Raw genomic sequence first — 16,861 nt, forward strand, 5'->3', positions numbered from 1 at the left:
AAACACTGAGACGCACAAACACAGGAAGTGATGTTATTATTTTTTGTGTGTGTGTTTCTCATGTGCGGGTATCAGCATGAAGCAGCAGGCGTCAGCGTAACCACACGTCTCTCTCTCTCTGTCGGTCTGTCTCTCTGTCTATCTGGGGAACACCGCTTAACCACTTTCCACTGTTACACTCAGAAACAGAAGTGGAACTAAAGCGGAGGAAGGTAGATAAATTAGTCAAAGCTCAATACACTTAGAGGAGAGACACACACACAAATATGATATTGAAAGTTCGACTCCCACCAGGGAAGTAACGTTACAGTCAGCCATGAACTCTGAATATTTTATACCAGCTAATTAAACAGATCTACTGCAGAGGCTGCTAGCTGAAATCTTTCTCTGTCTCATTGGCCAGGGGGAAAGACGGAGGATTGAGGAACTTGATCAGTAGGTTCCGGTGTGTTTTGAGCAGGGCTTGAGCAAAAGCCTGCATGCCCAGCAGCGGTCTCCAGCACGTTGTCCTCCCCTGATCCAGCCAGATAATCAACAGCTGTATTTCATATGTCTGTGAACTCATTGGAGGTCACTGGACCGCACGGCGCCCAGACCGCTCCAGAAACGGCGTCAAACACGCCGACCTTCCGACAGTTACGTAAGCACAGGCAGCTACGAGTCCAGTCCAGCGGCGGCCGTGCATGTGCAGTCAATGCAGTGACCGATGTGGTCTGGCGATGAGGGCTGCCTTCCTGTGCTGTAGCTAGGCAGATTAGGAGTTATCGGAGGGGAAACATAGCACTCGCTACTTTGACAGGTTGTATAGGAATTCAGTTAGGTTTAGTTCAGGGATGGGCAACTTTGATGGCGGTGGGGGCCACAGAAAATCGGAACTCATCACAGGGTGCCACAGTGGCTTGCGGGTCCACGTACCCACAGCCGTAACCATGCATTCCATCAGAGCCGGCCCTAGCCTTTTGGGGGCCCTAAGTGGATTGTTGTTGCGAGCAAAACATTTTAGCTGCCCCCCTCTTGACAGCGGAAAGAAAAAACGTAATTTAAATTTAAACTGAAACTTAGGTTAATTTCCTGCACTTCTACACATTTTGCCATGGGGCGAAGAGAAAAGGTTTCAGTTTAAAGCAAGTTTGCTGCAATTCTACTCAATTTTGCATGTGGCAGAGAGAAAAATGTGTCGTTTCACAGGTAATTTCCTGCTATTCTACAAATTTTGCCGTAGGGTGGAGAGACATGTTTGGAGTTTTGAATATGATATCTGAGTGAGAGTGACTAACAAAATCGATGGGTGCCCCCCGTCCCCATTGTATCTGCGGGCCTACAAAAGGATGGCAGGCCACCAGTTGCCCATCCCTGCACTAGAGACGTCTTGTGACATGCCCTGTCTCTGACATTTTAGTGTTGAATTCTGGAAGGGTATCGTGCGGGACAAAACACGTGTACACACACACACCCCTCCTTGTCATGTCTCGACACATCCTGTGACCATAATGTGTTCACAAAACATGCCATCCTTCTGTGTGTGTGTTTGCGTGTGTTTGCGTGTGTGTGTGTGTGTTTGCGTGCGTCTGTGTTGTGGAGTTCCCTAGCCACTCGGGTCCTACCCGTTCAGTGTGTTGGGATCTTGGTGTCTTTGCGGTTGTTAGTGCTGTCTTAGAACACATGCCTCACAAGGTTCCGGGAAAAGTTCACTTTTGTTACCACAAAGTACACCGCCGAGAGCATCGACTTTCATTAGATTTTCTGTGTTAATGGTCCGTTAGTCAGCCCTTCATCAAAAGGGTGTATGTTCTAGTCGTGCTTCATAGCACAAAGTCTTGAATGCAGTGTCTGTCTGTCTGTCTGTCTGTCTGTCTGTCTGTCTGTCTGTCTGTCTGTCTGTCTGTCTGTCTGTCTGTCTGTCTGTCTGTCTGTCTGTCTGTCTGTCTGTCTGTCTGTCTGTCTGTCTGTCTGTCTGTCTGTCGGCCTTTTTGGTAAGTAGCTGATCGGTCGTAGCCAATTTAAGTTGATTGCAAGGGTGTATTATTGTCATTATCCCTGACTTTGCCACTAGGGGGTAGTAACACCCGGGAGACTGAGGGAAGAAGAGAGGTGGAAAGGGCTGGAGGGAGAGAGAGAGGGAGGGAGGGGGAAATGGAGAGATCCGTTGGGCGCGAAATCTGATCTCGCTGTTGCGTAGTCTTTTGCTCCCGGGCCTTCGCCCAGAGTGCACTGGTTCTCTCAGTGTTCTCCAGTGTCACGTGACTTAACTCCAGCCATCAAAACCAGTGATATCAGACAGAATACCAGCGTCATTCAGCTTCTCTTATTGCCCCTCGTTCCCTTTCCTCGTCTCCTTTCCTTCATCACTTGACTTCAATTCCAGCGCATACCAGCAATACCAGGCAGCATACTAGACAGCACGTCAGCCGGTCAATACATAGAGATCCTTTCTCTGTCTGTCTGTCTGTATTCATGTCTCTCTCTGAGCAGCCAGGCCATACCAAACAAACAGACATAAATAGCTTTTGCTCTCCTCCTCTCCTCTTCTCTACTCAGTCTCCCTCCCTGCCGTGTCATCTCCTTTCCTAACCTCATTTTCATTCCTCGTGTCCTTTCCTTGATCCCATGATAACTCCAGTACAGAACATAGCCTACAAGCCATCACAGATGCAGTACCGCTTGGAACCAATGAGTGGCGCCAGAGCACAGCGCTACCATGTCCTGCTGCAGTCTAGACCAGGGTTTCCCAAACTCTGTCCTGCCCCCCCCCCCCCCCCCCCCGGGTGCACTTTAGTTTTTTTTGCCATAGCATAACACAGCTGATTCAAATAACCAACTCACCACCGGCTTTGATTAATTTTAATCAGGTTTGCAGTGCTAGGTCCTCAGGCGACCTGCTCAATTGTCCCTCGAAGGGATTTTCCTCCAAAAGATTTGAATTGCGTTCAATTTCCTGAGCGCCTGACAGGGAATCAACATGCAAATTGACCTAAAGTCCATAGTCGTTAAAGACTATTTGAATTACATGGCTGCCCGAGGCTGATGCCCGTAACAAATCAGAACCCTCCCAAAAAAGGGTTACTGAAGGTATTGATATGGGCAGGCACCCTCTGAAAATATGACCCTCAAATATGACCTTCGGTTCTCCAGACAACCAGCACCGCTTAGTCAATTTGTTTGTCCCAAATGGCAACCTATTCCCTTTTTAGTGCACTACTTTTGACCCGAGCCCTATGGGCCCTGCGCTATATAGGGAATTAGGGTTCCGTTAGGGGACGTGCCCAAATATGTAACGTGAACCCTGGTCGGAGGCAGAAAATACAATAAAGACAGACTTGTCCAATCCGTCCCCGGGCCCAGATTGTCATATTTTTCCCCTAGACAGCGACTCAACCAACGTGAGTCGAGGTGCAGAGCGGCAGACTGGGCCTATACGAATCTATAGGTCCTTCCGTTTGCTACCCCTGTTCTGGTCTCTACTGCGCTATTTGTGTGTGTGTTTTCAGTCAGTACCACCAGGCTATCAGACTGAGTACTGTGCTGATCAACATACCTGGCACATAGTGTGCATGGTGAGACTGGGCTCTGCTCTGTGTATTCCTGGAAAGCCTGTGTGGGGGGGGGGGGGACTGGGGCTTGCGGTGTTCGAGGCTTCTCTGGGTCTTGGCTTGTCTTTCTGCTTGTAAACCTCACAGCCCAGGAACTGTCACTGAGGGAAGGAGAGAAAGAGCTGCTTTTTCTTCTGACTTCGGGGGGCCAAACTAACAGAAAGCAGGGGGCGAGCGGAGACGTGTCTGGCTAGGAATGAGGATGGATGATGGTAGTGGGAATGACGATGACGACGGTCGAAGATGTTAACCGGGGAAGAGAGCACCAACTGACTGCTTGGGTCATTAGCATGCAACCACAAGAGCACACTGTGCAGCTCTTCCAAAACACACAGCAGGAAGGAGGGAGGGATAGACGGCCGTGATGAAAAGGATGAATGACGCAAGCTGGGGATGAATGGCAAAAGAGGGAAGGCATGAAGCGAGGGATGGGGAACGTCAGGATGATTGAAGAGATGGACAGATGAATGGAGGGAGGCCTGAACAACATCAAAGACTGGAGGAATGGAGGAATGGGAGGATGGATGGAAGCAGGGAGAGGTTTGTGTTTTAGAGTTGCACAATAACGGACTGGCTAATGGTTTCTGTGGTCTGCAGTTCCTCCTTCCCCTAGTCCCAGTATTGTGTAACTCTGCAATGTGTGTGTGATTGAGCAGCAGTGTCGGTGCCAGCCAGCTCTTATGGTAATAAATGACCCACTGCAGCCAGCACTAAGAGGTCTGCAGGAGAGAAAGAGCACACACTCACACCGTACGGAGACATGCACGCGCACACACACTCTTATACATACTGACTTGCCCTGGTACACACTGCTCCACAGGAGGTGCCATTTATTACTTACACACACAATTTAATACACACACACAGTAATTTTTTACATTTTACCGTTATTTAACTAGGCAAGTCAGTTAAGAACAAAAAAGGTTAACTGCCTTGTTCAGGGGCAGAACGACAGATTTTTACCTTGTCAGCTCGGGGATTCGATTTTGCGACCTTTCAGTTACTGGCCCAACGCGCTAACCACTAGGCTACCTGCCTCCCCTATATATATATATATATATATATATATATATATATATATATATATATATATATATATATATATATATATATATATATATATATATATATATATATATATACCACACGCACGCACTTTAATACACACACACACACTGTAAAACACATACACTCTTCCACATACTGTCCCTAGTACACACTGCTCCACATGAGGTGCAATTTATTACTTACACACACACAAACAAAGTGTAATACTCACACACTACACACACGTAACGGCAGGGCCTTTGAGAGATGTGGTGAGCAGCAGAGAGCCAAAAAGATGACATCATCAACCTCAGTCTTAATGCACACCTCCATCTTTCCATTCACCAATACATTGTTCCAAACCTCTCTTCCATCCTTCCTTCTCTCTTAGCATCCTTCTCTCCATCCAGCTCAGAGAGATTCTCAGAATGAACCGGTACCAGTTCAAATACTTTACAAATACTTCCTTCCCTCTTAGCATCCTTCTCTCCATCCAGCTCAGAGAGATTCTCAGAATGAACAGGTACCAGTTCAAATACTTTACTTCCTTCCCTCTTAGCATCCTTCTCTCCATCCAGCTCAGAGAGATTCTCAGAAAGAACAGGTACCATTTCAAATACTTTACAAATACTTCCTTCCCACTGGACACATGTCTATTCCACTTTAGTTCCATGTCATTTCTTTGAAACTATGTGGGAAAAAATGTAGCTTCAGCCACTGGGAGGTTAACCCACTGGGGTTCCTTCTTTCCTTATTCTCCTTCCTTCTTTCCTTATTCTCCTTCCTTCTTTCTTCACTGATTGTACATGATTTGGGGAACATATCTAGCATAGCCTATATTCTCTGTGTTAGAACCCCACTTGTACCAATGCCAAATGTATGACATGGCAAGGCTTTAGTTGCGTTAAATACAAACCCCCCACATGATAGTCACCACTAGCCGGCCACCGCCCAGTACCCTACCTTGAACTTTAGTCACGGTCACTAGCCGGCTACCACCCGGTGGCTGCTGCCTTAGTACATAGACATGGAATCACTGATCACTTTTTAATAGTGTTTACATACTGTTTTACCCATTTTTATACACACATATTGTATTCTAGTAAATTCCTATCGTATTTAACTGTTGCTGTGCATGTACTATTCTATCCTACATATTCTTCAGATACACGACATATTCTACATTCTATCCATATGCTGTCTACATGTGGGAGAGTCATTTTTGTTCTACATAAGGCTATTTTTAGCTGAACGTTCCAAAACGTTGTGTCCTGCTGAACACGCCCGTGCTCATGAAAGGGACATGCATATCTTACACACGCACACAGTTGATGAGGAGCTGTGGGTTTAGCAGGCATTACGGGATCCTCAGCCTATTCTTGGCTCCAATCAGGCGCTGACAAGTGTTCGCTCGGAGTCTGTGCTCTGCCCTCTCAATATAGCATACAAGAGGAGAATATAGCCTGCGAGATAGGAAACGCACTTGAAACATGAGAGGGATGCTTGCGCTCCGTGTCCGTCGATGGGGAAACAGCCACGGCACTATGGATACTTTTTCATGACTGGAAAGTGGATGATGTGTTTTTGTGGGTGCATTGATTTACAAAGGAATCTATATTCGGTGGTTGAAGTTGGAAGTGCGCAAATTATCTGTGTAATGTGAGATATAGAGTGTAGTACAATTGAGAAGCTTTAAAGGCCCCGTGCAGTCAAAAACATGATTTCCCTATGTTTTAACTGTGTTTCCACACTATGAGGTTGGAATAATATTGTGAAAATGATGATGAGCACTTTTGGCGTAAGAGCCGTTTGAAAAGAACGCCTGAACGTTCTGCCTGCTTTGGTGGGAGGGAGTTTTAGCCTCCCATGGTGTCATCACCATGCGGTCATTTAGGTGCACTATGTAGAAATCTCGCCACCATTTCCTGGTTGCTAAAATTCTAATAGTTCGCCCAATTTCAGTTTATGTGACAAAACATAGTATAGTGTAGAGAATCATTGTACCGTCTAAATCGCTGTGAAATATATTTTACATAACCAAAAATATTGTTGTTTCAGCTGTTTGAAGCTGGTGTACAAAACCGAAAACAAGACGCAAAAATAAAACTTAAGAACGTTAGCATAGAAATAGCGCACATAGAACATATCTACCGCTTCTTAGGCTTGCTTTCAATGAGAATGACAGATCTATAACTCACATTTCTATGTGAATTTGGTCAGATTGCCCCAAAAGTTACATATTTGCAGCTTTCAGAACAGGAAGCATAGAAATTGTGCACGTAGATCAGATCCACCGCTTATACATGCTTTCAATTACAGATCTATAACGCACATTTCTATATGCGTTTGGTCAGGTGGCCCAAAAAGTTATATTTTGCAGCTTTTATAGAGTAATAAGAAAGAGTTCCAAAGCTCTCTGCCAGTAACAGCTAATTTTCAGTGTTCCCCCCCCCAGACAGTCCTACCAAAGTTCTTGCTTGAAAAATTCCTCTTTGCTAAAGAAGCCTTTTTTTCTTCTTTTTGACCATTTTAATTGAAAACAATCACATCAATGTACCTATTTGTTACAAAGAAATTATTTGATATTGAGATAAAAACGGCTGCATTGGACCTTTTTTAAAGTTATTTGTTTTTAGTCAGTGAGGTGTCTGAGACGGTGTCTGATTTACGTCAGGGGGCTTCTGAGGACACAATGTATGAGCAGCAGCGTCACATCTAAAGAAACATTATTGCCGCATTCAAGTAAAGTTGGAACTAGGAAATTCTGAAAAGTCTGACCTGATAACGGGTTGAACGCGGCACGTGTATAACTACAACCAGTTAGCGAGTCTGAAATGTCCGAGTTTCCTAGTTCCGACTAGTGCGTGAACGCTGCTTATCACTGCTCGGATAAAACATTTTTGACAACATCGCTGATGTATTTGCAATGACTGTATATATGAAGTGTATTTGTAGCGGTCTAAATGATAAGCTGTCGTTTTTTGTTGCGTCGAAGCATTTGTTTTGACATTCGAGGGTCCACCTATCGCCTCGTCCCTGACTTGTAAACCCTGCCCGCGGAAGCTGGGATACCGAAGGAAGGAAGGGAGGGAGGGAGGGGGGCGCGGAGGTCTGTCTGTGGAAGGAGGGGGCGATTAGAAGAGAGGTCTACACGAGAACTCAGTTTTCTATTGTTCCTGGTCTGCAGCCGACAGACAGACGTTTTTCGAGGTGCATCGAAAGCTGAACGTTATCAATTCTGGATTTCTTCATCCGATTCCTATCGTCCGGCATGAGGTTTAAAAGGAACGGCTCCTATACATTGAATAGGTAAGAAGAGGCTTCCAGTCCCTACTCAGGTTACGTTTCATATTCGCCACATCAGGGAAAGACGCAGTTGAATAATGTTTGTCTTTGATATCGTCGGTATGATCGATCGCTTGTGTCGTGATTTCGGTTCTTATTAGCATTTTTGTTGTTGAGATAAAACGTGCTTATCATATGCACGCTGCAACTGATGGAAGTAGTTGCCCCCTCGCTACCAACCTGTTAAACTGAACTCACTCATTGTTATAAGAACTACAATGTCTTCCGAATTAACGTGCATAATTGCCATGCCACGGCAAATAATTGTTTTAACAGGTTTTTGGAGTTCGTGAAAGTCTTCCTCTTGACGTGTTTGAGTTTCGAATAATGGTTTGATGGTGCCAATTCTTTGGCTCATTTTCTGGTCTCTGACCTTTGCCATTGTGATGTTTATTGTGTGGCGGGCTGGTCGAGCTGAGTAGAAACCTGAATATCAGGCTTACGGGGTGGTCTCACTTCCTTATGTTTTCTCTTCTCCATTGAGAAGAAACCTAAAACAAGTCTCAAGCTCCCTCTTCCCCCCCCTCCCTCTTCCCCCCCCTCCCTCTTCCCCCCCCTCTTCTTCTCCCTTTTTCCCCCCCTCCCTCTTTCCCTCCCCCCCCCCTCCCTCTTTCCCTCCCCCCCTCCCTCTTTCCCTCCCCCCCTCCCTCCCTCCCCCCCCTCCCTCCCTCTTTCCCTCCCCCCCTCCCTCCCTCTTTCCCTCCCCCCCTCCCTCCCCTCTCCCTCTTTCCCTCTTTCCCTCCCCCCTCCCTCCCTCTTTCCCTCTTTCCCTCCCTCTTTCCCTCCCTCTTTCCCTCCCTCTTTCCCTCTTTCCCTCCCTCTTTCCCTCCCCCCCTCCCTCTTTCCCTCTTTCCCCCCCTCCCTCTTTCCCTCTTTCCCCCCCTCCCTCTTTCCCTCTTTCCCTCCCTCCCTCTTTCCCTCTTTCCCTCCCTCCCTCTTTCCCTCCCTCCCTCCATCTTTCCCTCCCTCCCTCCATCTTTCCCTCCCTCCATCTTTCCCTCCCTCTTTCCCTCCCTCCCTCTTTCCCTCCCTCCCTCTTGCCCTCCCTCCCTCTTGCCCGCCCTCCCTCCCTCTTGCCCTCCCTCCCTCCCTCTTGCCCGCCCTCCCTCCCTCCCTCTTGCCCGCCCTCCCTCCCTCTTTCCCTCCCTCCCTCCCTCTTTCCCTCCCTCCCTCCCTCTTGCCCGCCCTCCCTCCCTCTTGCCCGCCCTCCCTCCCTCTTGCCCGCCCTCCCTCCCGCCCTCTCTCCCGCCCTCTCTCCCGCCCTCTCTCTCTCTTTCCCTCCCTCCCTCTCTCTCTCTCTTTCCCTCCCTCCCTCTCTCTCTCTTTCCCTCCCCCTCCCTCCCTCTTTCTTTCCCCCCCTCTTTCTTTCCCTCCCTCCCTCTTTCTTTCCCCCCCTCTTTCTTTCCCTCCCTCCCTCTTTTCCTCCCGCCCTCCCTCCCTCTTTTCCTCCCGCCCTCCCTGCCTCTTTTCCTCCCGCCCGCCCTCCCTCTTTTCCTCCCGCCCGCCCTCCCTCTTTTCCTCCCGCCCGCCCTCCCTCTTTTCCTCCCGCCCACCCTCCCTCTTTTCCTCCCGCCCTCCCTCTTTTCCTCCCGCCCGCCCTCCCTCTTTTCCTCCCGCCCTCCCTCTTTTCCTCCCGCCCGCCCTCCCTCTTTTCCGCCCGCCCCTCCCTGCCTCTTTTCCTCCCGCCCGCCCTCCCTGCCTCTTTTCCTCCCGCCCTCCCTCTTTTCCTCCCGCCCGCCCTCCCACCCTCTTGTCTCTCTCCATCCTCCAGAATTAAGTACCAACTGCCCCGTTCAACCACTTAGCAACTTTGGTGTGTGTGTGTGGTCACGTGGTCTGTTCTCCTCACCCACTTTCAGTTGACATGATTGCCCACTGCCCAGTAGGTCTATTCAAGTCCAGATCATTAAAATCCCAGTCACGAGTTTTATCTCTCTCTCCTCTCCTCTCCCTGGGCAGTGATTCATTCCCTCCTTCATTAGGTTATCTCCAAGTCACAAGTTTTAATGAATGGACTTGCTGTGTCTTCCTCCATCTCCAAACCAAGCAGACTTCCTGCAATTTGAACGCTTCCATCTGGCTCTCATGATCTCGTGTGGACAGACTATGTAAACATAAACGCCACCGTAGATCTGTCATGATGCAACTGGGGGTGTTTTGAGATGAGGCGCAGCATTAGTTCCGCTGCTTTTTGGGACAAATCACGATTTCGCAGGTGTTAGCGTCTTTAGAATATCTAAAAGGGAGGGGACGTTTTGGCAGAGACGGTGGATCTCTTCTTCGTTTCCGATCCTCGTTCCGTCTTTTCACACGCATGGACCCTGACCTTAATCGAGCACCTGACCAATTATGCAAGACTGTAATTTTGGGGTAACGGAGATTACGGCCCTGGTAACTATTATGCCCAGCTCCTTGTCTTCGTTTTGGGTGCTTTTGACTACACACACACACACACACACACACAGAGTTCTATTTGCTGAAAGTGAGTGTTGATGTAATGGCAGGTTCCTTCCCTTTCCTCCTGGCACCGCTTTCCTCCTGGCACCGCTTTCCTCCTGGCACCGCTTTCCTCCTGGCACCGCTTTCCTCCTGGCACCGCTTTCCTCCTGGCACCGCTTTCCTCCTGGCCTTGTTATCAGCCACAGATCCTTCCGCAGCTCGCTCGCTCATACACGTGCATCCTGGCACTTGTGTGGTGCTGAAACACAAAGGAAGCTAATGAGTGCTGTGCAGGGAGCACACACCCACTCTATCATGCAGGCACAGCGGAGAAGTGTTATCGCTGCACTCCCTCCCTCCCTGCTCAATCAGGTGGGGGCGGTGTGTGTGTGTGTGTGTGCGCAGCTCGGAGGCGTAATTAAAAGTGAGGCAGGAGAGGCCCTTGGTGACAGGCAGCCAGCCAGGGAGGGAGGGAGGGAGGGAGGAAGGAGGGATATGATGTCATGGGCTGTAAAAATGCTTTGGTTTGCTACTGCGGCTCCTCGCCTCATCTTTCATCTAAGAGAGGGAAGAGGGGGGAAAGCGGTCCTCGCGTGGCGTGTGTCTGGTGTCTGACAGGAAGAGCGTCCAGTGTCACCTCGTTGTCGGGCCTTTTGATGAGACGGTAACTCAACCACAACACAAGTCCAGGCTAATTCTAATGCGTTAGGGCCTTCTGAAGGTGAATCACTCTCTTCCATGTGCACATACACACTAGCAGTATGCGTACACCGACTCTTTGGTGCTGCTGTGATATAGTTTGCTGTGCAGTGTGACAGTGAGTTGGCGCGTGTGTGCGTGTGTGTGTGTGTGTGTGTGTGTGTGTTGCTAGGATGGAGCCCAGAGCCTGGCTGTGATCATAGATCATTAATATTGACTGTCTGTCCCATAGAGTTGTCTGCAGTCGTAGATTACTCACACACAAACACACATTTCTCACACTTGCCTAATGGGGTACTGCAGTCGGGACAGAGAGGACAGGATGATGGTGCTTTGATGGAGAGAGGGAGAGGAGGGAGAGGAGAGTCAGAGAGCGAATGAGCGAGTGAGAAACGGAAAGGGGGAGCCGGAGGGAGAGTGTCCTTCACCTTGTATGCCCGCACTGACGATCACAGAGCTCTTCTGCGATTGGCTACATTCCTGGGGGGTGTGCCCGGAGCTCTAGCCACTCTGACGCAGCCATGTGAAAGAATGACGGGTGAACCGCGTGTGTCTGTCCTTCTGGTTCATCCATGTTTGCTATTTTAGCTCTTTCTCAACACCTCATACAGTCTCTGTGTGTTATCGCAGCGGTCCGCTTTGGTTTGCAGGTTCTGCTCTGCAGTACAGGCTATGGGCCCAGCTAACAGAGGTGTTAATAATAACCAACACATCTCTCTACCAGCGAGTGTGTTTAGACCTTGTTTGGTGTATACAGATGGTATAGATTGCTGATAGGATAGAGCCCCCCCCCTTCCAAAGTCTGCCCTGTCCTACTCAGCAGTTTGTTTATGCAAGTCTGTTTGCCAACCTAATCTTCCCGCCTTTCAAGTGAGAGCCAGCCAGAGAGAGAGGGAGAGGGGGGGCGAGAGGGAAGGAGAGAGAAGCAAAGAGGCAGGCGGCAGTAGCTCTAGTGAGAAGGAGCGAGAGGAACACACTTCGAACGGGCTCTGAGTTGTTGTGATAGGTCGTTTGTAACGCACGTCCGTCGGCGCGTGTGTGTTTGCTGATTGGACCGCAAAGAGAGAGTGTGTGTGTGTGTGTGTGTGTGTGGACGCAGTTCGTGAGCAGCCAGTTACGTGACGTGTGTGTGTGTGTGTGTGTGTGACAGAACAGGCTATACTGGAGCTGTGCGGCAGGACAGAGCCCCCCCTTCACCTGTAGAAGGAGAGAGGGAAGAAGAGAGCTGTGTGGGACCCTCACAGACCTGCCGCTGTCTGTGCTGCCAGCTGGATGGGGGTTCTTGTCTGCTGCGACTGCTTCTTCTATAGGTAGCTAGCTACTTCACTCTCTCTCTCTGTGTCTGTCTCTCTTGCTCTCTGCTTGCTCGCTCTCTTTCTGAATCTCTCGCTCTCGCTCTCACTCTCTACTTGCTCGCTCTCTTTCTGAATGTCTCGTTGTTGTTTGTTTTTCCCTGCTTGTGTCGTAAATTTAAAAAAAAAAAGTTACATTTTGGTCCTGTACTTCCCTCTCCCTGCCCCTCTGTGGCTGAAAACGGCTCTCTCTTCACCCTCCCTCCCCTTCCCCTCTCGGTTTCTGCGGTGTGGTTTGGAAGAGACATTCTGAGGACAGTGCTGCTGTGGCAGCAGGGATTTTGCTGTAGTCAGACTAGGGAGGAGGGTAGCGGTTGAGGCTGGTTTGCGGAGGAATGGCACGGCGCCAGAGCCCTCTGGTGCTTGAGCCTCCTTTTTTAGTTAGGAGTCAAGGCTGGTTAGAGGAGGATTGTCACTGGGCCAGAGACTAAGATGCATGTGCACAGGGTTAAGGCTAGCTTAGAGGAAGAATGGCATGCAGCCAGCCCATCCTCTCCTCCACTGCCCTGCCGGCGTCGCTCTGACTCTTTTTGCCTTGCTGTGTTTTTGTTTGGACACTGTGTTCCTTCCCATGGCCTCTCTGTTTTCTGTTTGGTGCAGCGGAGCAGTGTTTGGGAGATAGACTTTGACCTTCGCATACGGTTACAGCAGAACTAGTTTTGGTAGGGAACAGTTGTTGTTTACTTAGTGAGCGTAACGTTAGTTAGCATAGCATGGTTACCTGGGCCATGTTAGCCAGTTTAGTTAGCATGGCATGGTTACCTGGGCCATGTTAGCCAGTTTAGTTAGCATGGCATGATTACCTGGGCCATGTTAGCCAGTTTAGTTAGCATGGCATGGTTACCTGGGCCATGTTAGCCAGTTTAGTTAGCATGGCATGGTTACCTGGGCCATGTTAGCCAGTTTAGTTAGCATGGCATGGTTACCTGGGTCACGTTAGCCAGTTTAGTTAGCATAGCATGGTTACCCGGGTCACGTTAGCTAGCTTAGTTAGCATAGCATGGTTACCCGGGTCACGTTAGCCAGTTTAGTTAGCATAGCATGGTTACCCGGGTCACGTTAGCTAGCTTAGTTAGCATAGCATGGTTACCCGGGTCACGTTAGCTAGCTTAGTTAGCATAGCATGGTTACCCGGGTCACGTTAGCTAGCTTAGTTAGCATAGCATGGTTACCCGGGTCACGTTAGCTAGCTTAGTTAGCATAGCATGGTTACCTGGGCCATGTTAGCTAGCTTAGTTAGCGTAGCATGGTTACCTGGGCCATGTTAGCTAGCTTAGTTAGCATAGCATGGTTACCTGGGCCATGTTAGCTAGCTTAGTTAGCGTAGCATGGTTACCTGGGTCACGTTCAGTAGGCATTAAGCAAACGTTGGATGCCACAGATCTAGGATCAGCGCCGCCTCTCTACATCGTAACCTGAACCATTAAGGGAGAACGCACAACTGACCTCGTAGCAGCATCTAGGAGCAACTTTACACTACTACGTGCTCTTGAGGGTTCAGAGAGTGTTGACTTAGCATCATGCTTTACAGATGGCTGTGAGTTAGTTAGATGAGCTCTTTCCCCCTTTTTGTATGTGCTTGTGGGGTTAACCAGCTTTAGCTGCACTACTGTTATATATAGAGGGTTTGATGAGGGCAAACTGCTGCGCGCACATGTGTACACATATACATACATACATACATACATACATACATACATACATACATACATACATACATACATACATACATACATACATACATACATACAGCTGCATCGGATTAGACCGTCAGGCCCTCTGTGTGATTCAGAACTGTTTACACTCCCTCCCTTTTCCTAGCTAGTGTGAAGAACAGCCAGCCCTTTGTGTGTGTGTGTTTCTGTTCATGTGTGTGTCCGAACACATGAGTGTGTGTGTGTGTGTGTGTGTGTGTGTGCGCCTATAGGTAAAACACACACAGTAGCATTGTGAACGCACGACCCAGTGCCAGGTACTGTCTTTTTTTTCTTTCTACACTTTGCAGGTCAATTATCACCAGTCCTGAGGCAGGGTGTGGCTTTATTGTCGTTTTATTGGGTCATTAAGGAAAAGGGCCGATCAATTCTATTTCTGGCACTACTTCCTGTCTACCTCAGCACCTCTGTCAGCCAATCAGGGGGGTTTGGTGTGACGCCGTCGGTTTTCGATTGATTGGGTGTTTTGTTTTGGACTCACCCACACAAGGTCCTTGTTGACCTTAGCTTCAGTCCAGTCCCAACTCTCAAACAGACATGGCTGAGAACTAAAGCAGCGTTGTGTGCTTTCTGCTCTGACCACAAGAGTTTCACTCCTCTAACTTGTTCAGCCCGCGTCAGGATGGGTCCAAATGTTGTTGTTTGGAGGACAGGCCGAGGTTACAGGTCACGTAGTGGGGCAGATGATACGCGTTGACGGTTCTACGCTCCTTTTTCTGTACACGTGTGCGACTTATCAGAATAGGGTAGGTTTAAACAGGTCCACTCAGCGAGTGAGACACTGGGAGGATCAGAGAAAGGGAATATGGGATGACCAGGTAAACTGAAGCATGGGTTTGGCTGACTTTGACAGACACAGTTCCACAAAGAAGAGTTGTCAGATTCTAAGTAAGTAGGAGACTTTTTAGTATCTTTAACCTCCAGGGTTTAGTCTGTGAGTTGTTAGAATGATCCTGAACACACACACACACACACACACACACACACACACACACATTGGAGCCTCCCGCACGTGACTGATAAAGCACTGGGTTAGTGTCAGTGGAGGAGAGGCTAGCCTAACACAGCAAACATGGTAGAATTCAATTAGTCTTCGGCCCTGCAAGCCACTGTTCCATTCATGCGTGAGTATCTGATGCCTGGTTTTGGAGCTTAGTGCCCAGTGGTTCCTCTGTCTGGCCAAGGTGTGTGTGTGTGTGTTCTCCAGCTGGAGGTCCAGAGCAGAAGGGTCTTCTCCTCTCCAAGGTTGTAGAGAGGGGACAGGCAGACGGTACTCTAAAACATTGGTTGAAGAGGCTGTGAATGCTGTTTTTTGGTTGGTATGATGTCTGTTGCTTCTCGGGATGCGCTGTGTTTTAGTTTTTGGGGCGCCGCAGAAATGTGGTGGCGTTGCCCTGTCGTCGTGTTGATGCCACAGAGGGTGACTACAGCTTGGAACATTCAGGACCCGAGGCTCCTTTCACGATAGAACAATGGCCCCTGAGAGAGAGAGAGTGTGTGTGTGTGTGTGTGTGTGTGTGTGTGTGTGTGTGTGTGTGTGTGTGTGTGTTGTGTTAGTGTGCCTTGTGTCTGTTATTAGGCTGTGTTTTGGCAGGCCTGGCCCATTCTACACTGCTGAGTGTTCCACAAGGGCTGTAATTCTCCTCCTAAAACCACCTCACTCCTTCATGCTCCATGTCTCCCGGCCCAAACCCTGTCGCTCAAACATGGCTAAATTGGACCCGGCTTGGCAAGCCTCGACACAAGTGGAAAACTTACACTTACGTAATGGGTTGACCAAAAACATTTCAAAAATCCACCATTGGGCTGAGTATGGCCTGATTCTTTTCCTATAGGCTAGTTGCTAACGGACAGTCATCTGCTGACTGACTGGACCACCGGACATAGGCTTCACTGGAGCATGCGGCACAGACACACCCTGTCTGGCTGGCCAACGGCCTGGGGGTGTGGGATGGGGACTTTGGAGCAGACTGTGGACAAAGGGTCTAGTGGCTCAACCGTTGCAGAAGGAATGGAAGGAAGGGCCTGGGTTATGACTCTGCTTCAATTGTCAGCTGTTCGTTTTCAGACTTGATTTACTCGTTTTTATTTCGTTTCAGTTTGATAGAAATGTCTTTGTCGTTTTTTTTTTAACATTATTTAGTTTACGTTTTAGTGTTAGGGAAGTAAAGGAGCCAACCGGGTCATTGGGAGGGATCAGCCAATGAAGTTGGAAGCCTCACCCAGTTGACTGAATCAAAATGACAGAAGTCCTCGATGGTGCTGCCATGCTTACCCAGTCTTTTGGCCGCTAGAGGACTCCATAGCCAGGACGTAGGTTTGGTTAGGTTTCAATTATAACGCCATCTTAATGGGACTTGGATTTAAAGGTTAAGCTCCTAGACTGGTGCAAGAAATATGGTTGGAAGGAAACTCTTGCCCGTGTTTAAACGAAGCCAATGTTTTTTTTTAACTTTAGTAGTAGATGTAAGACGAATCAATTACCTTTACCTGACAGAAAAAGAGAGGGAAAAAATGACAAATGAAGTCGTGGCACAGTTTTAGATATATTATGAAATGTAATATTAAACATGAATGACTGACTAACCTCTTCAAATAGGGTTTATAAAAACATAAGCGATACAGAACTTCACAAATCTATCAGTTCACAGCCAGGCTCTCTCTGTCTCTCTGT

At 48.6% G+C, this 16,861-nt stretch overlaps 1 protein-coding gene across 3 annotated transcripts in view; it reads left to right on the top strand.

Moving 5' to 3' along the window:
• LOC115197048 (MOB kinase activator 2) overlaps positions 1 to 16,861 on the top strand; it is an 80,227-nt gene that overhangs the window by 20,881 nt on the left and 42,485 nt on the right. Inside the window, exon 1 of one of the 3 annotated variants that reach the window (XM_029758188.1) lies at positions 7,796 to 7,946. The exons of 1 other annotated variant lie outside the window; for it this stretch is intronic. In XM_029758188.1, the coding sequence (XP_029614048.1) occupies positions 7,909 to 7,946 (38 nt within the window). In that variant the 5' untranslated portion in view covers positions 7,796 to 7,908. Of the gene's footprint in view, positions 1 to 7,795; positions 7,947 to 12,039; positions 12,431 to 16,861 lie in introns of those variants that run through there. One more of the 3 variants, XM_029758187.1, reaches the window with a different exon arrangement.

Source organism: Salmo trutta, chromosome 7 (genome assembly GCF_901001165.1).
Source record: "Salmo trutta chromosome 7, fSalTru1.1, whole genome shotgun sequence".
NCBI lineage: Eukaryota > Metazoa > Chordata > Actinopteri > Salmoniformes > Salmonidae > Salmo > Salmo trutta.